Source organism: Grammomys surdaster, unplaced genomic scaffold, assembly GCF_004785775.1.
Source record: "Grammomys surdaster isolate TR1022 unplaced genomic scaffold, NIH_TR_1.0 233, whole genome shotgun sequence".
NCBI classification, from domain to species: domain Eukaryota; kingdom Metazoa; phylum Chordata; class Mammalia; order Rodentia; family Muridae; genus Grammomys; species Grammomys surdaster.
Window position 1 is genome coordinate 7,782,964 of NW_021604678.1, and position 24,166 is coordinate 7,807,129.

General features: G+C 42.6%; 1 protein-coding gene across 1 annotated transcript in view; it reads right to left on the reverse strand.

Moving 5' to 3' along the window:
* Window positions 1-24,166, reverse strand: part of Anxa3 (annexin A3) — a 50,008-nt gene that overhangs the window by 10,910 nt on the left and 14,932 nt on the right. The window contains exons 3-11 of the mRNA XM_028773686.1: window positions 23,898-23,985; window positions 22,395-22,489; window positions 18,920-19,033; window positions 14,738-14,828; window positions 10,261-10,340; window positions 6,791-6,847; window positions 6,323-6,416; window positions 4,218-4,313; window positions 361-419 (exon numbers count right to left, since the gene is read on the reverse strand). Coding sequence (XP_028629519.1) covers window positions 361-419; window positions 4,218-4,313; window positions 6,323-6,416; window positions 6,791-6,847; window positions 10,261-10,340; window positions 14,738-14,828; window positions 18,920-19,033; window positions 22,395-22,489; window positions 23,898-23,985 — 774 coding nt within the window. The remainder of the gene's footprint in view (window positions 1-360; window positions 420-4,217; window positions 4,314-6,322; window positions 6,417-6,790; window positions 6,848-10,260; window positions 10,341-14,737; window positions 14,829-18,919; window positions 19,034-22,394; window positions 22,490-23,897; window positions 23,986-24,166) is intronic.

The window sequence follows — 24,166 nt, forward strand, 5'->3', positions numbered from 1 at the left end:
TGAAGACTTGAAGAGAACATGTGTCATTGGAAAGAGCCCACATGTTGCTGACTAGGCTGAGTTCATGTGGTATAAAGCTGCTTGAGAGGCCATGCATCTCAGGGGCTGTTTGAGGTCCACAGGTTCTACTTCCTACACAAATGAAGTGAGGGAAATTATTTAGGCAACACTTTATCAGCTCCCTCTACCCTGGCTGGTGCATCTATTATCATACTTTGAGGCAAATTTGTATAAAAATTAGCTTCAGAAAGAAACTCACTGAAGTAGAAAAGAAATATAACATCCCATCAATATTAAACAGTATTTTTATTCTCTGTAAGGATGCTGTCTATGAGTACAACATGAAAGTTCCAGACCAACCTTCAAAGCCTGATGAAGTCTTTCTGCCAAAAAGGCTGGGGTGTTCCTTGTACAATGAACTGTTTATTGTTTAAAAAATAAAAGCAAAGTAATGATTAGTTTCACATAATAGAAACTGAGTCTATCTTACTTACTACTGAATTTTACTCACAAAGAGTGAAAAGCTGCTAATCCTGGATTTCAAAGACCTGTAATGCCATATTTGCACAGAAATTCAAAACAGTAATTATCTTCCGACATGAGGAAAATAAAATTATGTGCCAAAGATGCTCCCACGTGTCAGAGTCATCCCCACATCTCTGACATGTTGTGTACCTCATATATGCTGATAATTCCCTGGGACAGATCATAACTCAGTTTCAACATCTTTGGCTACCAATGAATAGCTTGGGCTACTAAGGACCATGGAGATGTCATTACAAATAGCTCACTACATAAAAGGGGACTAAACTTCAGCTTAAAACCAAATCTCTGCACAGATGGATTTTCCTTTTAAATGACTGGATTAGGATAAGCTAGTGATGTTAACCGTATTGGAACAATTATCTAAAACTTGAGTTTATTCATCTAAAAATTATTATAGTCTTCCAAATCTTTGTTATCAAATGGCAAGGAAAATGAAATAAGACCAGAAATAGGAAGCTCACAAAACCATAAGTAAATTAGTTTCCTTTGAGATAAAGTGAAAATACACAGCAAGAGTAAAGTCTATAGAGAACACACCTATTTGAGCAGCACGGTTGCTTTTGTGTCCTTAAATCTGATTCTGGCAGGAATCTGATCGTAGGTGAGCAGATGAATTTTATAATGGTTTTGGGGGCTCAGAAAAAGCCTTGATTTTCCTTATAGTGGCTTACATGCTTACATACAGCAAGGCAAAGACTGGCTGTATGTGGTGATTTAGATGAGAAATGTCCTGCACAGACTCTAACATTTGAACACTTGGGTCCCACCTGGTGGCACCATTTGGGAAGATATAGGAGGTATGGCTTTGCTACAGAAAGCCTGTCACCGTGGGTGAGCTTTGAGAGTTGGAATGTTTGAGCTACTTCTGGTTCAGTCTATCTGCTTCTCGGCTGCAGTTCAAGATGTAAGCTCTGAACATTCTGCTTCTGCTGCCGTGCCCGCACCCCCTTCTTTCCAATTTGGACTGTTATCCCTGTAGAAGCATAAGCCCAAATAAACCCTTCCCTTTATCTCTAAGTTGCCTTGGTGATGGCATTTGTTTTCTCACAGCAACAAGAAAGTTACTAATACAATGTGTAAATGACTTACAGAAGACTTAAGAAGTGAAGCTGTCTGACAAGAAACCAACCATTCCCCTGCTGCTACTAAAGGTTCTTCAACAAATATTAAGTCTTAAGATTCGGACAAAACCATTATGAGTCTATTTCTTTTTAAAAATCTTCTTAAGTTTCTCAACTGTCTTCCCACAACTAGACATACTCCTTCTCATCATACTCCTTCCTTTCTTTACCCCACCCTTTCTTTATGTTCTTAAGTATAAGGTTTGTTCACTGTATCTGAAAACAGAGGAGGTGGCAGAGTAACTCAGTAGTAAGGAACTTACATTTCCAAACATCATAGGAAGGGAGACTGGAGGAGGAGCCACTTCAATTACAGTCATTACCAAGAGTTCACAATTGCCTGTTTCCTCCCGTCTTTACTGTCTTGACCGCACTGTAACTTGCTATAGGTTCCCAATATCTGATTTGCTCCTGATCTTGAGCAAGCATTAAAATTAAGACCATACATATTTATCAGCTCATCTCACAAACTCAGATGCCCACAGTCCAAGGAAGTCACTTAATCCATCTAGTCCCAGGTTTACTGTGTCACCAGGAGGATGAACCTGCTTCTTGGGGATTGGTTCTAATGCTTTGAACCAAAATCAGGAATCTGCTTGTCTAAACGCTGAAGGTCTTTGTCCCCGATTGGTTTTTGATTGATCAATAAAGAGCCTATGGTCAATGGCTGGGCAGATAGACTGAGGTATTACCTTTGGATTTGTGATGGCTAGGAACTGGAAGGAGGGGGAGGAGAATCACCAGGATTCAGAGGGCGACAGGTCAGACTTAGAGCTACAGAAGGAAAATCATCCAAAAATGTAGGTGAGAAGGAATGCGGCACTGAGAAGAGCTGCCCAGAAGTGTCTTGGGCAGCAAAGACTAGGTGGCTAGGTAATAGAATGTACTGGCTGGTTTTGTGTGTCAACTTGACACAAGCTGGAGTTATCACAGCGAAAGGAGCCTCCCTTGAGGAAATGCCTCCATGAGATCCAGGTGTAAGGCATTTTCTCAATTAGTGATCAAGGGGAGAGGGCCTAGCCCACTGTGGGTGGTGTCATTCCTGGACTGGTAATCCTGGGTTCTATAAGAAAGCAAGCTGAGCAAGCCAGGGGAAGCAAGCCAGTAGGTAACATTCCTCCATGTCCTCTGCATCAGCTCCTTCTTCCTGACCTGTTTGTGTTCTAGTCCTGACTTCCTTTGCTGATGAACAGCAATATGGGAAGTGTAAGATGAATAAATTCTTTTCTCTCCAACTTGCTTCTTGGTCATGATGTTTGTTCAGGAATACAAACTCTGACTGAGACATAGGGCAACAAAAATAAAATATAGAATTAGAGGGCACTGAGTCAGGATTACAGGGGGGAAGTGTGTGTGTGTTTCATTTGTGAACCCAGAGGGCTCTGGTGGGTGACTAGGAGTGCGACCTGCCAGGGGCTCATAGCAGTTTAGCCAAAACTACTGCTACACCTGCTTTGAAGGATTGTCAAAGGTTTAGATGACTTGACATTTGTGAAGAGTTGAGCACAGTGCCCAGCACACAGAACTTGTTTAAAAATAAAAGTTAAGGCACCATAATTAGGAGTCACTCTTCAGAAGTGGGACTTAGCATTTGGAGAATGAATCTTAGCTACCAGGAAGAGGAAATTACCCTGAGGGATCACCTGAGGTGATCTTAGTGCAGGTGGCATGAATTACTACAAAGGATATTAGAAAGGACTTTGCACTAGTGAGGTGACAAGGTGTTCAAAGTCTAGGCATTCTCCAGTGAAATTCTGAAGTCAATTCTACAGTGTCCCTAAGTAGAACTAGCCTAGATCCCCTCCTCTCTGTGAATGTGTATGAGACAGTGGGAGCGGGGTGGGGGTGGGGGTAAGGAGAGAGGGAGAGACAGAGACTGAGAGACAGAGACATATGCATGTGTGTGTGTGTGTGCATGTGCAAGTGTGCATGCACACAGCAAAGTTAGCATGGTTTTTTACTCTTCACTAGAGGTCAAAAATCCTAACTTTGAGTAGTGCCTCATCCTTTGATCTCATCTTTCTTTGGAGGCACTTTCTTTGTGCCTGAAAGAGCAAACTGAAAGACCTCATTGCCTATATAACAGCATTACTGACCACTCATTAATTTATGTGTCTATATGGGGATAGATTCAGCTCGAATCCCACCTGACCAATGACTCAACCAAAAAGGAGGAGATCTACAGCTCTGATTGTCTCCAATTTAGGAGACCACTGATATCTTCCAGAGAAAACAAAGTACAGTGGATCACCAAATTGATTAAGACTCAGTTTCAACATGGTTCAGGAAAATAGCCAGTAGAATGTAGTACTTCAACTCTCAAAGAGGGCATAATCTAAAAACAATGGCAAGCCAAATACAAATTTAAAAGTAGATAATTTCTCCATGTATTACTTAACAATGTTTGTTGAGACAGCTGTTTGTGCCATGTACTGCTGGGGGCTGTAGGAACACACAGATGGATTGGTCCAGATTCTGAAGATTAGCTCACTGTGTCATGGACTTCAAAGAAGTACAAACAGTTCCATTTATTAACACTCAAAGGCTTACCTATGGCCAGCAGCAGGTCTTCAAAATGCCCAGATAATTCTCCTTTAATGCTGTCCTCAATGTCCTTCTGGCTAATATTTCTGTACTCATCAAATGCTAAAAAAAAAAAAGTAGCACCATAAAAATATTTAAAGCATCCCAGAGGGCCACACTCGAATATATTTCACACTTAAAAAATGTAAGACGCAGCAGATCAACGAACAAGCTCAGAACCTCAACAGCCATCAAAAGTTGAGCACAATGAAGACTGACCTCCTTAGGCCATTTTTTCAGTGATCTCCCTTCCCCCACTCCCAGCTTGAAGCAGTTAAAAGAGCTCGGAATGTTCTGACCAATAACTTATCTATTGTAAAATTATAGCAGTTCTGGAAGCAATGCTGTGCTAGGTGCTTAGAAGTGCTTTACCTCTTACAGAATGTTAACTGAGGAGATTCCTTAAAACATTTTTAATATTAATTTGATGGTGTGCGTGTGTGTGTATGTGTGTGAGTGCACATGCGCGTGTATGCAAAAGTCAGAGGACAACTTATAGGAGGTAGTTTTCTCCTTCGAACACCTAGGTTCCTAGGACCAGACTCAGGTGGTTAGGCTTGATGGCAACTGCCTTGACCAGATAAGCCACATTACTAGCCCTGTCTAGGAGGGTTTGGATTTTCTTGTGCAGCGGGAGTCATTCTCTAAGGCAGGATGGCCCACTTCACACCTACCAGAAACCATCTGTATGTCTTGATCGGTATACTTATGTCATCATGTGTTCAAGAAGATTTCATAAGCCAAGCACATTTTTTTCAATGAGGTTTTAGTTGCTGCTCTTTTGTTTTGAGACGGAGGGCTCACTAATGAGGGAGCCCTAGTTGGCATAGAACCTGCAGATACCCTCTTGCCTCTGCTTGGAGTAAAGACATGGGCCATCCAACACATTTTGAAACAAAGAAAATTTGTAAAGGTCACCCTACCTCTCTATTTTCAAAGAAGGACCTAGATAAAACCACTAATACATTGCACATAAAAATCACCATCAAAGTTAAAGAAGCATATTTCAAAATTAAATGTCGCAGCAACGGGCTTCTGTTTTCTCAGCTCAGCATAAGGTTGGTCCTGCGCTGCAGCTGCTCTCTAAACTGGTACCTAGAAGCCACTGTTGGTATATGGTCCCACTGAATGGAGTTCTGGTGCTTCTAGAACAGCTCAGGGAGATACCTGAGTGAGAGGCTGAGTGGGACACAGTCAGGAGTCTCAGAAGAAGAGCTGGTTCTTCCACCACTGTCATTTCTCTTCATATCAGAAAGAAGTCACTGTTCACACCATTAATCAATCAACAAAGCTCCCTGTCAATGCCAGGGAGAGGTAGGGTTGAAGCATGGCCACCAGCTTTTGCTCTCTGCATGACTGCCTCTGTCTTCCTCATTCTCATCTAGAGCTATGCACAGGGTAGGTGTGAGACTGCATAAGGGTATCCTGGATCATGGTGCCTAGAACCCTGAGACTCTGTAGATTCTGGGTGGGATTCTTCATGAGAACCGGCAGGAGTTTGGCGCCCCCCAGAACCCAGGATCCTGAAAAGCAGTCAGGTCTCTATAGAATTGCATAGGCCAGGCTATAGGCCTCAGGCCCTAGGGATTTACATACTAATGAAGGCCAGAGGGCAGAGCAAATTAAACATGCCTCCCCCAGATCCTCCCCCAATCCTCCCCCTTTCTCCCTCCCTATATAACTCGAGACTGCCCTGAGTTTTTGGGGGGTACGCCTAGATCCATCTATTATCCACCATGACAATAAACCTTTTTGGAACCAAGGACTTCCTCGTGTTACTGGGGCCTGTTGCCGCCAAGGCCTCCAGGCCACTGGAACCATAAGATTCCTCCTGTATGTGGGACCTGCCACGGCAGTGGAAGCCCCTCTGGGGCCCCAACGCTGTGGCGGCCTTTTAAAATTTTCCCCACAGGTAGGTAGCCTACTAAATCTTCAGAGCAAAACAGAAGAGAATGTCAGTGCTCCTAGTTAAAATGTGACTTCTCCCTTTGGTCTCCTAAGATGTTTCTACATAAACTACAAAGACCTTTGCAAAAACAACCCAGATCCAAGAAGACTTGAGTCATACATACTTAGTTTCAACTGCGGAAAGCTCCGGAGACACAGGATCTCGGTGAATTTGTCTTCATCTGTGCCCCATTTTTTTTCACCAGCATTATAGAGGATCTGTTGACAGACAGAAGAAGCAAATGCAATTCTTGTCGATTTGAGGTGATGGGATTGGAAGAGTGGGATTGGAAATTTTGCTAGATTTTAGAGGACAGTAAAACCACGTCTACACCTTTCACTTTTAGAAGACTTCAAATCTGAAGGTCAAATGCAGGACCTGGAGGAAGAAATGGTGGATAGTTGACACCACAATGGCAGGCAGAGGCTGGGCTGGATGACATTTGTCTCCATGCTTTGCCTAAGACAGGACAGGACAGGAGAGGACAGGGCCAGGGCAGAGCCATTGGTGCTGGTGGTAGTGGTGATGATGATGGTGGTGGTGATGGTGTGTGTGTTTGTATAAAAGAGACATTCTCCTGGCTGTTACTGACCTGAGCATCTTTTTTGGCCAGATGTTCATCCACTTTGAGACTTTCATCTCTTCTACCCTAAAGCAGCAGGGATGAGAAAAGCAAGGTCAGTCCTTCGAGGACACAGTTCTCCACCCACCAGCTCATCTTGGTAGGTTTTTCCATGCAGACCATGTAGCAGAGAAAAATCAGGCTCTCTTGGCTCTGAGTCTGTCTCTGCCATTGCTAGTCAGTCAGTGTAGCAGGACACACAATCAAGGGTCTCAGTCTCCTCTGGAAACTCAAAAGTGTTAGAATGAAAAGACAAGGCATAGACAGAACGTATTTACAAAACATGTTTGATAAAAGATGAATAATCAAATAATATAAAGAACTTTTGAGGCTTAGGAAGAAGATAATGAACAACCTAATTTTAAGAGAGAGTAAACGATCTAAGGTGACATCTCACCAGAGAAGGTGTTTAGACAGCAAGAAAACACGGAGAGATGGTTTTCATCATGTCCCTGGTGACTAGAAATTAAAGCAGGATCTGTTAACATGATTAAACTCCAAACCACTGATGACTCCAAATGCTGGGAAGGAGCACCAGCACTAGGAACCCTACTTTCATTGCTACTGGGGATGTAAAATGGTACATGAACTCTGAGAGACTGTCCAGCCGTTTCTTACATTGCTAGGTATGTTGTTACAGTGTGACCCAGCAATTCTGCTCTTTGACATTTATCTAAGCAAGATGGACACATGTCCATATGAAACCTTGCACATAAATATTGAACTGAATTTTACTTATAATTGACCAAACTTTGAAGCAACCAAGATGCCCTTCAACTGATAAACAGTTTATTCAACAAAATATTCACTAAAAATAGGCATAAGCTGACCATATATGGAGAAACATCATAGGCATATGCAATATCCATTATGTTGGTAAAATGATGTATGTTTTTTGATATCACTAAGCAATTGGCTCTGGAAACAGGACTGACCCTCCAAGTTCAGGCTTAAGCATGTTTGTCATGTGTCCTCCAAATGCTCTGGGTCAGGCTGGCCCCCTGACTCTGTAACTGGGAGAGAACAAAACAGCAAGCAGCTAAGAGTGCTAAAACATGCTGTTCCTGAGAATAGCTAAGAAGTAAACTACCTCCATCCACAATGACAATTGTTTATATTATAATATCATAATATTACAATGTCTATGGTGGGAAAGAAGGCAGAAGCTCACTGTAGAGAGAATACTGCCCTGCCTGGATCTGAGCAGGGCATCCAGTCATTTCTGCTAGTGCTGGTTTCATATGATCTCTCTCTCTCTCTCTCTCTCTCTCTCTCTCTCTCTCTCTCTCTCTCTCTCTCTCTCTCTCTCTCTCTCTCTCTCCCTCCCTCCCTCCCTCTCTCCCTCCCTCCCTCCCTCCCCCTCCCTCTCCCTCTTCTACTCACTGATGGTTCTTTCACTTGGAAGCCTCACCAGTAGGCACACTATGCTCAGCTTATTTTTCTCATTCCAGAGCTCCTCTGGGCAAGCTCTGTTCCAACTGGGGTTCCCCCACTGGACCACTTCTGGATCTTTGTAATCACCATTTGATGTTGCTAGCTTTTGCTACTCTCTCAACTGAGATACTGCAGTGGTTTGTGCTGGATATTGCCAGTGGCCCCATTTGATGGAGGCGTTCTATCCTTCTGCAGCTACTTTTGATAGTTCTTTTACTTTTGCTTGCTCTAAGAAACTCACTCATTAAAAAAAAAAAAGTGCAGCTATCATAAGTCAGTGCCCTGACCACACAGAACAGCAGATGGGTGAATGCTGAAAACCAGTCTGAAAGGCAGCATGGTGAGTAACTTCAACTACTGGACACTACACAGGAGGTAAACTAGAAGCAGAAAAATAAGGGAGGTTTCTGAGGGAGAAGAAAAGGGTGATTGATATAAAGAGGCAGAAGACAGACTTCCTGGAGAAGTGGAACTATTCTGCATGAAACTGTAATGGAAGGTCCATTAATAGACCCGTTAAAATCCATAGAACACTTGAGTGAACCCTAAAGTACTGATTTCTACACAGCCAGCCCCTCAGTTATTCTCCCCTAGTCTTCACAATACCTCAGGGGTTAGTATCTATCTAAAGTGTAGCTTCACAGGTATGAACACAGATTCCTGAAAGCTTAAAGTAAATTGTTCAGATACAGAACGTCATTAGGCAGCAGGAGGGTCCAGTTATGCTTGATACAAAACCAGCCCTGGAGCGCTATTCTCCCTGCGTTCAGTGGGTGAGCTCATGCATGAGGATGCACACACACTGGGACACACACTGCCGAGGCCACATCTGATGCTGCCCTTCAGACATTTAGGTTGTAGATTCAACCTTCCTGAGGTTTTCAGCAGTTAAAGCACCTGAAGCTCTAATGAGGATGGACTATTTTCAAGAGGCTTAATGCCTCACTTTTCAAACGCTGCCTCAGCCGACATGCTGTGCCTCTTGGGATTTCTCCGGATTTCACATCCGGATCTTTGTAAATCAGCTGCAAGAAGTCAGCGAGACAGGGCTTTAATCATGTCCTCTCTTATTCAAGCCTGTGAATAAATCTCATCCTTGACTTTACTACCTTGGTTTTTTTTTTTAAGCATGTGGGTATTTAGCATGCATGTGTATATGTGTGCCACATGCATGTGTGGTACCCACACACATGCCTAAAGAGAGGTTAAGAGCCAACATGTGAGGGTGAGACTCTGACAGTTGCTCACTGAAGAGCAGCCAGGACTCTTAACTGTTGAGCCACTTCTCCAGCACTGAAGTTAGCATCTTTAAAAAAATACATATTATGTGCTTGGTGTGAGCACCAGTGCAGGTGTGGAGTCAGAGGGTTCCCTCATGGAGATAAATCTCTCTCTCTGTCCACTTTTCTGTGGGTGCCAGGAGCTGGGTCCTGGTTGCCAGAGTTATTGCAAGCGCTTTTGCCTGCTGCAGCTCCTTGCAGTACTCCTAACATTACTGAAATCATAAACCTTCCAAGTGAAGTGAACAGTGGTCTCAGATGCTCACAGAATGTCACTTCCAAGGTATCAGGGACAAAGTCGTGAAGCAGGATATTTTTTTTCCTGGATTTACTACCCAGTTATGAGAATAGTCCTATGTCTTCTCATTTGATTTAAACAAAATGAGTATTCTTTGGAGCCCAGAAGAATTATGTGTGTTCTAAATATGCAAGCATGGTGAGAAATGAGCACTTTTGAGTTTAGGTGGGCGGTGCATCAGAACCTAATACTGTGACTCTCAATGGAAACACTTCTAATCTGTAGACCGATCTGAGCCAGCCAAGGCCTTTTGTTGTGGTTATATCACCACCTATGCTTCTGTGATCTTGGTTCAATGTTTTATTGATAACTGCAATGCAAATATCATGTGAACGAATCATTTCACGGAAAACGAAAATCTCATGGTCCTAAGTTCTGTGGACTCCCTGAAAGCAAGGGGAAGCAGAAAATAAACAATGAAACCTTACATCTGCCAAAGTCAGCAGAGCTTTCCGGAAGTCTCCAGATGTTTCAGAACTAATGTCATCTCCAAGACTCTTCTTATACACTGAAACCAAATAAGAACATGATTAAGTCCTGAGGAACTAAAACAGACCACGGCTGAGCAGAGGGCAGAGACCGAGGGTCCCCTCTGTTTGACTTCCTGATGATCTGCTACTGTAGCATAGAGGCATTGCTCTGGGTGTTGTGAGAGGCAAACAACAGGGAGAACTGTGGTTCTGGGTCAAACTGTGGTTCGTTTCTTCTGACAGTGGCTCTGAAGGACAGGAATACCCAGGACAGGAATCTACTAGTTGGCTTTAGATTTCCACATTTGCTCTTCCTTTACGTGAAGAGTCCTAACTTTCAGCAGAGGTAAATCAAACAGCCCGAAGTTGTGTTCTTGGTGTCCTGTGACCCAGGTGCAGCCCAGTGACTAAGTTCTTGATCACATGTAGGCAGGCATGAATGATTTTGTTGGGAAGTCTACTCAAAGTCATCACCATCTTGTCCTATCCTTCCTTGATTCTGCCTCTTTGTAGACTGAAGCCCACGGCATCACTGTGCACCACTATGAAGGATGAGGGCTGAGTCTCTGAAAGTTTTGAGATGCTATAGACATAGAATTGTCAATCTGTCAACCTCTATATATAAGAGAATTAAACATTGATAATGTGTAAGCCACACTATTGTTCAGTTTTATTGAATCTAAACTTCATCTTAAGCAATCATCTTAGGAAATACTTCTAGACTATATTAATATTGCTTTAAAAATAAGGAATAAAAAAGTAACCAATGCCAGCTTTGTGTTCACATATTCTAGTATATGCTATACTAATATATTATATACCACACTATATGTTAGTACAGTGCACACTATACAGATACACTAGTACACACTAGTTGCAGTCCCTTTTGCATGGCAAGTGGTAAACTGTGCTCACTTTTATTTTATTCTTGTTTTTAAAGATTTATTTATTTTCTTTCATGTGTGTGTTTTGCCTGCATGCATGTAAACATACTTTGTATGTGCCTGGAGCTGACAGAAGTCAGAAGAGAGGTCAGGCCTCTCTGGAACTGAAGTTATATTATTATGATCCACCATGTGGGTGCTGAGGACTGAGCCTGGGTTCACTGTAAGAGCTGCAAAGTCTGAGCCTAACCTAACCTCTGAGCCGTTTCTCCAGCTTTGGTATTTATTCTTAATACTTTGTAGTGTTGGGGAGTGAGCCCAGGGTCTTGTGCATGTTAGGCAAGAGTACTACCACTGAGCATATTTCCTGTCCCACCTACAACTTAACTTTTCTGTTCTGCTCCTTTGGAGTAGTGATTCCCCTGCTGGTGACACATATCTGGATATCTGGATGGAGGCGACACCAGTTGTCAATATGAATCCCAACTACACTCTTTTCATTAACTTCATATAAATTTTCCACATGGATAACCATCTTTAAATCAATAGAAGACAATTATAGAAAGTGATAGCTCACATCACAGCAAAAATATCCTCGGCACAATTTAATGACTCTCTTTAATGAAATCTATCATTTTTGAAGAAATTCATACAAATAAAAGGCACCATAGATATAAATTATTTATCTCAATGGTGATAATTTTTCTTACCAGTCATAATATTTTGCCCCACCCTACATTCTATTTAGAGAAGGAATTTTAATCTAAAAACAATTCAAAAGTATTTTGTAATTTTAGAATTATCTAGATACGACTAAATATTCATGTCACACAGTCTCCTCTGGCTTCATTCTTCACCACATGTTTTGCAGGAAGTTGGACTATTAAAAAACAAAATTGCAGACAGTAGAAGAATGAGAGGTGGACATGACTACTGCCCAACACACGCATGTATGCAAACATGACAATGACACTCATCAAGATGTACAACCAAAAGGCACCAATGCTTATAGCAAAAAGGAAATATGAAAAAATGATTCCAATCAATTCCAAATGATTGACAAGTGCCTTGTGCGTTTTGAAGCATATCAAGGTAAAGGAATGAGATTGGGTTGCAATAGGAAGGAGCCTGAACTAGGCCTTAAAACTCGTGATCCCTGGTTTGGCATCCCTTCACACACCAGTAACCTTAAAATCGTGGGAAAAGCATAATTCCTAGCTGGTTATTTAGACTATTGTGTCATTGCATAAATGGAACAGCTCATTGCTTTTATGAAGGCCAAGCTGATGACCTTGTTTGACAGATTCTTATGTATGGGTCACAATTTCACATTACAGTGGAGCCCTGAGGACTCTGCAAGCATTTTGCACCCACAATAACTTTATATCCTTTATTACGTGTGTGTGTGTGTGTGTGTGTGTGTGTGTGTGTGTCACAGCCCATGCACTGGGGTCTGAGGACAACTTTTGGCATAAGTCCTTCTTCGCTACCGTATGGGTCTCTAGAATTTAAAGCACATTCCTAGGCTTGGAGGATTGTGCAAGCCCAGAAAACTTAAACCAAATATTCTAAGCACTAATTATGTGCTCACCTATGTCTTTTATTCACCAGTTTTCTCCTCTACTTCCAATTCACATGTTTCCTGCCAAGTTTCTAGCTGGGAGTGAGTGGAGACCAGTGGGCAGGGAGAGGAAAGAAATGGGTGTTGCCTCCTGCCTTTGCTGTATGTTCAGCCCTGAGAGACAGCAGTGGCCTCTGCAGCAAGCTCCTTGTGGAACAACAGAGGCACCAACTCCAGACAGGCAAGATCTTCCTACTAGAAATCTGAACACTTCCTTAGAGTTCCTGGTGTACCAACACCAGGCAGGTGGTTTCCTCCTGAATTTACAGTTTCAGATAGCCCTAGCTTCCGTGCTATGAAATTCTTAACTTTGGAAGTATTGAATGTATTACTATCTATCTTTCATTTCTGTCCTTTTTTCTATTTTCCAAAAGTACTGATACAGTTATTTCTATTAGACTCTCTGTGTTACAATGCCTAGTGTTGTTTGTGTTTTTCTGACTAGACCCTAATTAGTAATTAGTACACCAGTAACAAATTAGTTACCTATTATTTAGGTATCTATCACTTAGCAAGAATTTCTAAAAATAACCTTTCTAATACCCATCTAGGGCCCAGGATTCCCCTTTCCATGGGCTTTTACAGCAAAAGTGGACCTCCTGGAAATGCAGATTTAGGAAACATCTCAAAGATGAGGTCTTTAGAGAACCTTGTGGATGATGTGTAATTTAGAATTGAGTTGCTATTTGGTCCTTGGTCTTGGGACAAATCCTTGGACTCTGATATTCTCTCTCTCTCTCTCTCTCTCTCTCTCTCTCTCTCTCTCCTCTCTGGTAACTGAGTCTCTTATTCATAGTATTCTTCCGAGGTTTACTAACAGGATGAGCAAGGACAGAAAGCAGTAAAATTAGACAGACAGTCCCTGAGATTAGAGGGTTAATCTTTGAGTCATGTGACATAGTCATCCCAACCTCTGAGGACAGGCTATGGGCTAGGCTCAATCACATGGACAATGACTCAATCAATCACATTTCAGTAACAAACCCTGATAAAAACAATAGTACTGGTATTCAAGTGAGTACAGTAACATGGTGACTGCTCATTAATGTACCATCAGGGTAGAAGCTTCAGATGACAGCTCTCAGACCTCTGTCTCTCTTTCTCTCTCTGTCTCTCTGTCTCTCTCTCTCTATGTGTGTATGTGCCTGTGTATGTATGTGTCTGTGTATGTATGTGTCTGTGTGTGTGTGTCTGTCTGTCTGTCTGTCTGTGTATGTCTGTGTGTGTGCATATGAGTGTAGGCATATGTGTATGTGTATGCGTGTGTGTTGTCATTTGGCTGTCCATGATTCACTCCCTTTATAACAAAACTGTCATTGGGAGTACTGCCGTTTCTTGACTTCTGCTAATCTTCTGCTGAGCTGCTGAACCTGAGCACACACTGAGAACCCTGAACTACAGGCAACTGGGTAGAGGTATGTGTGGCCTGGGAATGTGTGAGCTTGTGTCTGAGCCTGAAGTGTGGTGGCTAAGAATCACCTATGAGATCATACCACCCCTGAGCAGAGTCTGAATTACATAGTGAGGACTTTCTAATTTTTACACAGCTAACAGACATCAGCACTAAATGGCTTACCAGACTTCCCACAGCCAAAATCATGAGTCTGAGTAGTTTTTTTTTTACCTTATAATAGAAGTATACAATGATTTGGGACTCTGATATTGATGAAAATGGTTGATTCAATTAAGTGACTGTTGCGGGCAGAGTCCTCTGAGCTGAGGGTGTTATAAGCACAAGATAGTAACACCATTATTATGGGGCAGACCACATTCTACCTTGCCCTGCAAATGCACAGTTCACAATAGGATGCATCCTTCTTTCCCTACTTCCTGCCTTCCCAAGATGCTCATGATAGGCAAGATGCTAGGAGAACCAGCTTGGCTCACACACACGTGATCAGTGGTAAAGGCAAGAAGAAAACAAGGTTACCTGTATAATAGGCTTGTGAGATCTCCTTCATCTGTCTGCTTGTCCTGGTTGTTAGGATTTCAATCAGAGCATCTTCATCTGTGCCAGTGCCCTGACAAAGGAAAAAAGAAATCTTATCTTTGGAGCACTTAAAAAAATTAATTTCATGCTTTTCAGTCTTAATATCTCATTTTGTACAGATGAAAGAACAGCTCTAAGTAAATCAGTGTAGGACCTCATATTGCTCTACACTAGGTTGCTGGTTTTCCACGCATTTTAGAATAAAACTAACAAGTCATTTGTCGTAAACCGACATCAGGTTTTTCAAGAAAGTACCCCATTCTACTGTGAAGATAGTAAAAAATAATCCTAGGGTGGAATAGTATAGGGGGAAATTTCTTGTGTCGTTAAAGATCAGAAGTGATGCTCTAACAGAATTAGCTCAGGGAGCTGATGTAGCAACTCTGTTTAAAAAGGGCTCTGCAGCAATTGTGAATGCGTTCATCCTTTCCCCTCTGGGCAGAGTTGGTCAGCATCCCCTAGCCTTCTCATGCACAGAGGTTTCCAACTCTCAGTAAACGTAGGCCTTGCTGGCTTGGAGCCCAGCTACCTCTAAGCCTCATTTATATCAAGGTCACTGACTCACCTTGTGAAGCTATTTGCAGTCGAACTTGATCAAATAAAGCCAATGAAACTTATAAACAGATTCAATTGTGGCTGGGATGCCTGCCACTGAATCCATCCACACAACTAAATTCTAACCAATGGATATGTGCAGAATAGTCACAGGCAGGCAAGTTCTAGGTGTGTCTTTATGGAGAGGCTATAAAACCTTCCTTATCCTTTGTGTTTTTTAGATGACTAGGGTTGTGTTGGGGATTGGTTCTAGGGCTTTGATTCAATCAGGAATGTGTATATCCAAATGCTAAAGGTCCTTGTCCCCAGTTGGTTTTTGAGTAATCAATAAAGATGCCAGCAGCCAATGGCTGAACAAGGGAGACGAGGTGGGACCCTTAGAGTTGGATGGACTAGGACACAGGGAGGAGGAGACAGGATATCCAGGATGAAGAGGGGATGGAAGAGGACAGAGGCAGGAGAAAGAGAGCCAGTGAGCCATGTAAGAATTTGGGGAAGTGGTCAGTGGCCTGGGGTAGCAGGGGAAGGTTTAGGTGTGCCCAATCTTTCAGGTAGCCAAGGCATTTTAAAAAATAAGCTAATGTGTGTGTCTTTCATTCAATTATCCAAAGATAGCTCCTAAGTAGGTGTGTATATGCCATCTTTTGGGAGCCAAAGCGGTGTAGCAACAAACTCACTGCAACAAGGTTGTCTACTTTAGTCAAGAAGTAGAACCCAGGGGCTAAAGATGGGAGAGCCTAAGACCGAAGGGTCCTTGATAGTGAGACTATCACCTTTGTCAGTCTGGAATCCTGTGGATCTCTTCTTAACCAAAGAGAACATTTCCTAATGCTTGTTGTTGAATCTGATCATAAGAATCACACCTGTTAAGCTCTCCCCATATGGAGGTCACTGAAACACACTGCTCACATTACATTTCCAGACTGTCTGCTGCAAAGGGGGTTCCTGGCTAACAGCCTCCAACTCCAACTGCCACACCTTTGGGTCTGCCTGAGTTCCTGATGAGCATCTGCTGTCTCCAGGCTGCCCCTGGTACCTGATGGAGCACAGATGGGTGAAGTACCAGAGCTACGCTCTTTCTGCCCAGCATGAGACTCCTTTCCTATGCCACTACTGTCTGCCATGCTTTCTCAGAGATGTACCATGTTTTGGGCTCTTCCATGGAAGGTCAGACCCTCAATGCAGCCTAAAGCTGACATTTTTTTTTCTTGCTGTATCCTCTTTGTCCTTCCTAGGCATTTCTCACAGCAAAATCCTCTGCAAATCAGCTTCCACCACACACCTGCTTCTCAGACGCTCATACCCTTTCCAGAAGGAAGTAACAAGCTTTTTGCTATGGATTCAAGGCCAGAGTCGGGCCTGTGTTCAGACCTGGCCCCCCTTTCCCTCCAAGTCTCAATAAGTTGGTTAAGCACCTATTTCATTTCATATTTTGACATAGAGTAAGAAAACAAAGACTACAATTGCTGAGGTCCCTTATTGTGATGAAGACTCACATCTTAATTATATGGAAAAAAATGTACCTTAAAAAAAAAAAAGAAGAGAACATTTTCGATGGCAATAAGAGAAAATTAAAAATAAAGTTGGTTCTTTCCATAACTGGTAACTTACAAAAATAGCTCATTGTTCACTCACTTCAGTAAATTCCACAGAATCAAAGTCATGAAAGAGGTTCAGATCTTAAAGATCACCTGTCACACTGGCTGGGCCACCAGGCATGCATCTGCCTTCTAAGTGTGTGGGAGATGCTGCTTTGTAGACTGACATGGATGCTGCGGCTAGACGCTTTTGATTGCAACAGCATCCAACAGTTGGAAAGGTGAGGCAGGAGGATTATGCAAGGCCACCTGGCCTACACAGTGAGACCTGGCTTTGCTTTGTCTTGTTTTTTTTTAAAGGATCCATCCCATTGCTCCAGTGTTCAAATTGAGATGGGTGTGTCCAGGAAGAAGTGGAGTGAGACACAAGCTCAGTGGCCCAAAAGGAGTAAGGATGGAGACAGTACGGAATGTATACTGAGATTCGGGTTCTAAAGGTCGCTTCTCTGATCATTCAGCATATCTAGCTGAACCAAGGACCCAGATTCCCCCATACTCCCAGAATTCATAAGGTCAGGTTAGCTTATACCTAAGCCGCCATGCATAGAGATGACCCTCACTGAAAATGAGCAAACTGTTCCTATGCCAGAAGAGGAAGCTGCACAAAAGAAAAAATAAAAAGGTATCCCAGAAAAAAAAAATCCAAAAACTTCTGCCATAGGCTAAAGTCATAAAGTAAATATACGTGAAAGTTACACAAAAGGGCGATAACAGCAAAGTTGAGTAAATGAATGTGTAATGTCTGCAGAAAAAGAATTGAGATGGAACAGCATGGATGAGGACTGCAAAGCAAGGTTGCTCAGAATGCCCAGGAAGCAGAGAAGAGGCCAATGAGGCAAGCTCCACTGAAGGCACATGGGACGGGCGGGATGTTCAGCTCTGTGTGTCAGCTTGGTCAGGCTACAGTCCCTGGTTATCCCGTCAGAGGCTAATCTGTGTGTTTCTGTGAAGGTACATTATGACTAGAATTAAAGTCCATTATCAATTGATTTTAAGTGGGACACACTTCACTTACTCTGCACACTGTTTAGGTCCGTTTCATTCTATTGAAAGGCCATAAGAGCCGAGGCAAAGCTTCCCTAAAGAAGAGGCTGTGCCTCTGGGCAGCAGCTTCAGAGACTGCTAAAGGCTCCAGTCTTCCCTGACTATCTGCCCTGCGACTGTGAGCTTACCACCCAGACTCACATGGCATATTTAGTTCCTTTCAGTAAATTTCTTAATATATATGTTCTGCCTGATAGCTCCATATCTCTGGGAAATTCTGGCTGGAAGAATTAAAAAAACAATTATAGCCAGACATGGACCAGACTCTGTAGGGTGAGGAAGGTAATAAAGGAGTCTGGGGTTTAAGTGTTCACTGGAGATTTAGGAAGGTGAACCACATCACTTCACTTGAAAACATCTTTATAAAAGTAATTTTGGCCATCCCATAGAGAGTAGTTCCAGAATGGACGGAAGTGAGATGAAGGAACCTGCTTAGGGTAACAGTGTAACCACAAGATGCAGGTGGCTGCCTTAGAGCAGAAGCCATGGATGGAGATACTGGCTTCCATCCTGCGGCTCTCTGGGATGTTCTTGATGCAGTACATTTTAGAGCAGAGTGCACAGATTTGATGAAAGTTCTGGGGGTCTGAATGGGTAAAAGAAAACAAGGGCCTAAAGTTAATACAAGGTATAGGACCTAAGTAATGGATAGATGATGGAATTTATGTTCATTCAAAGCAAAGAGAGACTCAGTGGCCAAAAACCAGAAAACGTGACCATCCATGCAGCCTAGGGACATCTGGGCTCCCAGTGACCATCCATGCAGCCTAGGGACATCTGGGCTCCCAGTCACAGAGAGCTCTCCAGAACAGCCCCATACTTTAAAGAGGACAATAAAAATGGCGTCCGAGCCCACCAAGTCTGAAGCAAGTGCCCTGAGAGTTCCCTAATTGACAGTGGAATCTGGGGAACATCAAGAGCTTACCTTCATGGATTTCTTCAGTTGCTTCGCATCAAACACGGCTGGTGCAGTAACAAGAGCCACCATGACGTGCTCAAAGTGGCCAGAGAGATCACCCTTCAAGTCGTCTTTCAGCTCCTAAAATAAAAACCACAAGGAGGAAATTATGAAATGTGCTTCTTTCTCTTCCTCAGCAGCCGCCTAGGGAAAGAGAAAGATGAGACGAAAGTGCGCTCCTCCACAGGGAATAGCAGGAATGCTAAGAATATTTCCATGGATATTAATCTTCATCTTATGAAGTTTCCACAGTGCCCTGCCTTACAGAGACTTCTGCAGGAAGTCTGTACAAGTGCACCAGAACACCGTTCCTCCAAGTACTCTGCTCGTTACACATTGTACAAACACAACATCACACCATACTCACAAATATGCACAATTAAAATAATAACTGCTAAATAGAAAAACAGAATGAATGGAGTTCCTAGGTCCTCGGTGCTCTCAATGCTTGGGTTGGGTGGGGGAGGAAGGGAGAGGGTCTTGCTGGTAAACACTCTGTTAAAGTGCCTTGGATCTCAGAGATCCCATTGGGCTCCAGAGAGAAAGGAGAGGACAATGGCTGCTCAGTCTCCTTTAGTGGATCCTAGGCATTTCAAGAAGGACCCTGGTGTCCTTTAGGACTATTTAAGAAGTCTGTCTCTCCCACCTAATGTCAGGGACATGGTTTCTATTTCCAATATTCAAAGGAGTGATACAGAACAGCTTTATTTTCAGGCCTGGTAGAGAGGTTGCTAGCCTCTCGGGCAGTTCTGATGATACAGACTATCACCATCACCACCCACCAGGGACAAGGGACACAGTAGGTCATGAGATGGAGCCATGTATCACCCTCTGGGTTTTAACTGCAGCAGGGTTTTTTCATGTATAAAAGCCACATTCTGCTGCCATCTGTCCTCAACCCAATGACAAAGAAATCTTATTTCACATGCTCTCATTCTGTCACACAATGAGAAATGGTTGTTTGCCCTTTGCCTCGACTGGTTCCTCTTCTACACTTCACACTGCTCTAAAAGTAGACCATCTGTGTCACCTACATGTATGGGAGGGGTTCTGGCCCAGATGCTTGGCAATTCATTCATTTCAATATGTGCTTAAGGGTGCCTAATCAATGCTAGACATTTAAAGGTAGCTGGGATACAACGCTTATGCCTAAGATGTTCACCCCATTAAGAAATTTAACATATTCAAAAATAAAGTACAGGGTTATTGTATAGTATATTTAGTGTGTGATACAGGGTGTCTGATAAAGGAATCTGAATGCCTGCGGGACTGGAGAACACTCTCAGGGTGATGTCTGAACTGACTCTGATACTACCTGTTGGGACTCCTTCCTTCCTGTACTTCATGACCCACAGCAACCAAAATAATCTTTCTTTGTTGTGCTAGAGATGAAGCACAGAGCCCTAGAAATGTCATGGAAGTACTGTATCATTAAGCTAAATCTCCAGGCTCCCAAATAATCTTTCCATACTAAAATTCTGGGCAATATCATTTCCCATGCTCACACACTTCCAATGACTCCCTACTGTAGAAGAAAATAAAGACTGTGCACAAGGACATAAAGCAGTGGTTTTCACCCCTCCTAATGCTGTGCCCTTTAATACAGATCCTCATGTTATGGTGACCTCAGCCATAGCATTACTCCATTGCTACGTCATAACTATAATTTTGCTACTGTTATGAATCATAATGTAAATATTTTGGAATTGGAAGTTTGCCTAAAGGGTCGAGACTCACAGGTTGAGAACTGCCAACATGGCGCTCAAGCTAAGCCCAGTAACATGCATCTGTAGCCTCAGCACTGCGAGGAAGAGATACTGAGGTAGGAGGATCATTTGAATAGAGGAGCTCAAAACCAGATTGGCAACATGGCAAAACCCTGTACCAAAATCCACAACTAGAAATGTTTAGTAGTCAGGTATAGTGATGCACTCCTGTGTATTTCTAGCTGCCTGGGAGCCTAGAGTGGGACAATCATTTGAGCTAGGCTGAAAAACATGGTGATACCTGAACTATTGTTTTTAAAAAGCTCCAGCATTCCATGGTCACCCCTTCTGTCCCATCAGTTCCACACTCCAGCTATACCCAATATGGGTCCTATCTCCCCATACTTCCAGCTGGCTCCTGCCCAGGACATTTACATTTGTTCTCCCCTCTGCTTGCCCTGCGCATCTGCAGATGGCGCAGATCAGAACACAGCACTGATTGTCCTAGCTGCATCCTGGTGACAACACTCTCTCACCATGGTCAGGGAGCCTGTCACCAGTTTATCCTCTACCATGTCACCCCATCTTCATATTTATCACACTTGCAATGACTGAACCTATGATTATGCTTCTGGTAGGAGGCTAGGCTAGCTCCACAGGAGATGGGAGGAACTGGCTCTCCTACCAGTGAATCTCCATTATCCAGCAGAGAGCATTATTCAACAAAGAGATGACAAACAAACTGTGTGTCGATGACAGTCCTGTTCTCATGTAGCTATTTTCTGACACTTAGTGGGTTTTCATGTGTTGGGATTACTGAGTCTATACTTACATAACTATTTTAAAATTAAAAGAGAAATTAAACGTCATCTAAGGCTGCTTTTCACAGATAGCTGGCCAGATCATTTTTTGTTGGAAGGACTGTCCTTCTTTTTACATGATACTCAACAGTATCTCTAACGTCTACACACTGGAAGTTAGAATCACTCTCTACCCCCATGATCTTGGGGTCATCAAAATGTCTCTCTTGAGTTTAGGGACATGTCCCAGTTTGTAGAGTGCCTGCCTAGCATTCACAAAGACCTGGGTTTGAGCCTCAGCACCACCTAATCCAGGTCTAGTGACTATAATCCCAACTCTTAGGGGTTGAACACAGGGGAATGTTCAAAATAGTCTTCAGCCACTTTGTGAGTTCCAGGCCAGTCTGTGCTACCTGAGACCCTGTCTCAGAAAAGCAAAGGTAAGGCTCCTTTCCTGTCAAGTGTGCTCTGGGAAGGAGACTCAGTGTTGGCTTAAAGCCATTGCTCTAGGGCAGCGGTGCTCAGTCTTCCTAACACTTCGACCCTTTAATACAGTTCCTCATGTTGTAGTGACCCCAACCACAAAATTATTTCATTGCTACTTTGTAACTGTAATTTTACTACTGTTATGAATTATAATGCAAATATCTGACATGCAACTCCTTTGAATGGGTCATTTGACCCCCAATGGGGTCATGACCCATAGGTTGAGAACTACTGCTCTAAATCACCATTCTTCATTACACAGTGAAGAAGTAGAAGCCCCAAACCATTGAGATAGTGAAAGCCAAAACCTGGACCAAGAGTCCTGGCTCTTGAGCAGATGCACAGAGCAACTCTGCCACACTCAGTCTAAAGCCAAAGATCTGCGAATGGTGTGCAGAGGAAGACAACAGCGATTGTCTCTTCCCAGCCTGCCCTGTTCATGGATGGTACCTGTTCATATGCTGCTTGGTACTGCTTGACAATCAGCTGTCGCTGTGCATTCGACCGCTCTGTCAGAATGTTGATGAGGGTTTTCTCGTCAGTTCCTAAATGAAAACAGTTATTTTATGAGCCAAGGATTCTCCTTATTTGTTTCAAACAATCGAATCAGGAGTCTCAAACAAGCACAGACAGGGAAGCATTTTAATTTTTAGTTCCCAGATTTTTGCTGGGTTAGAATATGTATGTTTGCAGGGTTTTTTTTGTTTGCTTGTTTATTTTTCAAAAAGAAGTTTATTTAGGTGGTTTGAGGGCTGGAAAAAATAAAAACCAGTCTATCCTTGTCTACTCCTTCCTATGCATACATGAAGAATTTTGCTGAGACAATTAAATATTCATTTGAAATAAAATGAAGTTGGATATCTCTAAATGTTCCTCCCATAGGTCAATTCCAGTAGACTGATGATCAAGTGAAAAAAAGCAGAATTTCTAAACCTGGGAGGAAAACACAGAAGAGCTTTATGGCTTTACAACTAAAACAGTGCAGTAGATGTGAATCCTAGGAAGAATATTACTAAGCTTGATTTTGCTAATGTTAAAACTTGATGAAATAAATGCTAGCATGATACTTTTTTGGGAGGATGGAATGGGAACATGGGCCAGGAGATAGATTAGGAGGAGGAGGAGGAGGAGGAAGATGTTTCTATGGCTTGAGATTTTACTTAGAAAAGTTTATATCCAGGTCCAAAAGTACTACTAATTTTTGGAGAGCAATTTGGCAAAATTTCTAGTTTAAAAATAAGCATTCTGATAATCTCCATTCAGAACACACAACTTTCGTCCTGTTCTAGAGAAATACTAGCAACTGTGCCCAGTTTAGTCTAAGCCGGAACATTCACCAAGGGCTTTTACACTGTAATAGAAAAGAGTTATAGGCAATTTGAATGTTTCATCAACATTTCCAGTTTATGATATAATATACAATAGACAACTGTGCAGTTAAAATTAATGACCCAGAGCTAAGCATATCAACATGAATAAATCTCAGAAACATGTTAAGAGGTAAAAACAATTGGCCAAAGATCGGATGGCGCACTTCTTCGTTTTACTGGTTGAAACTGTAGAGACTAGTACGAACTTCTGTATGTGGCTGTGGCACTGGAAGTCCGTAAGTGTAAAGTCTAATTTAGAAAGGTTATTTTCTCTAGGTAATGGGGTGACATAAAACCTCGGAAGACTAGTCCTGGACTGTGTCTGTCATGATTTCTGATTATGATGGTGATAACCAGTTGCTGGAGCTGTGGTGGTGTTGGTAGGATTTAATTGAGCAAACATTACAAATGCTTTATTTCCTGAGACTCGGCTCCCATGCACTTCTTCATGGCTTCACACTCTAAAATATCCCCCTGACAACTTTTCTAATTCAGGATCCAAGTTGGGCCAACTGGCTTTGTAGATGGGAACTTTCCTGGCTTGTTTTTAACACTGATACAAGAGCTGCAAAGTTCCACTCACCAATTCCTCTGATTGCTTTTCGGACAGCTTCGGCATCCACTGACGGGCTAAAGCCTGGGTAGTCTTTTATGGTTCCTCGAGGTCCAACCTAGAAGGAAAGTTCCACTAGTTCAAAACCACACTTCTATTTATATTATAGTTACATATACTCGGCTAAATGTGTATCTCACATAGTCATTGATGAAATTATGTAAAAGTGTTTATGCTTTTAAAATTCTACTGCCTTCAGTTGACTCTATGCGTAACTAAGTGATGGCTCACTGAGCCAG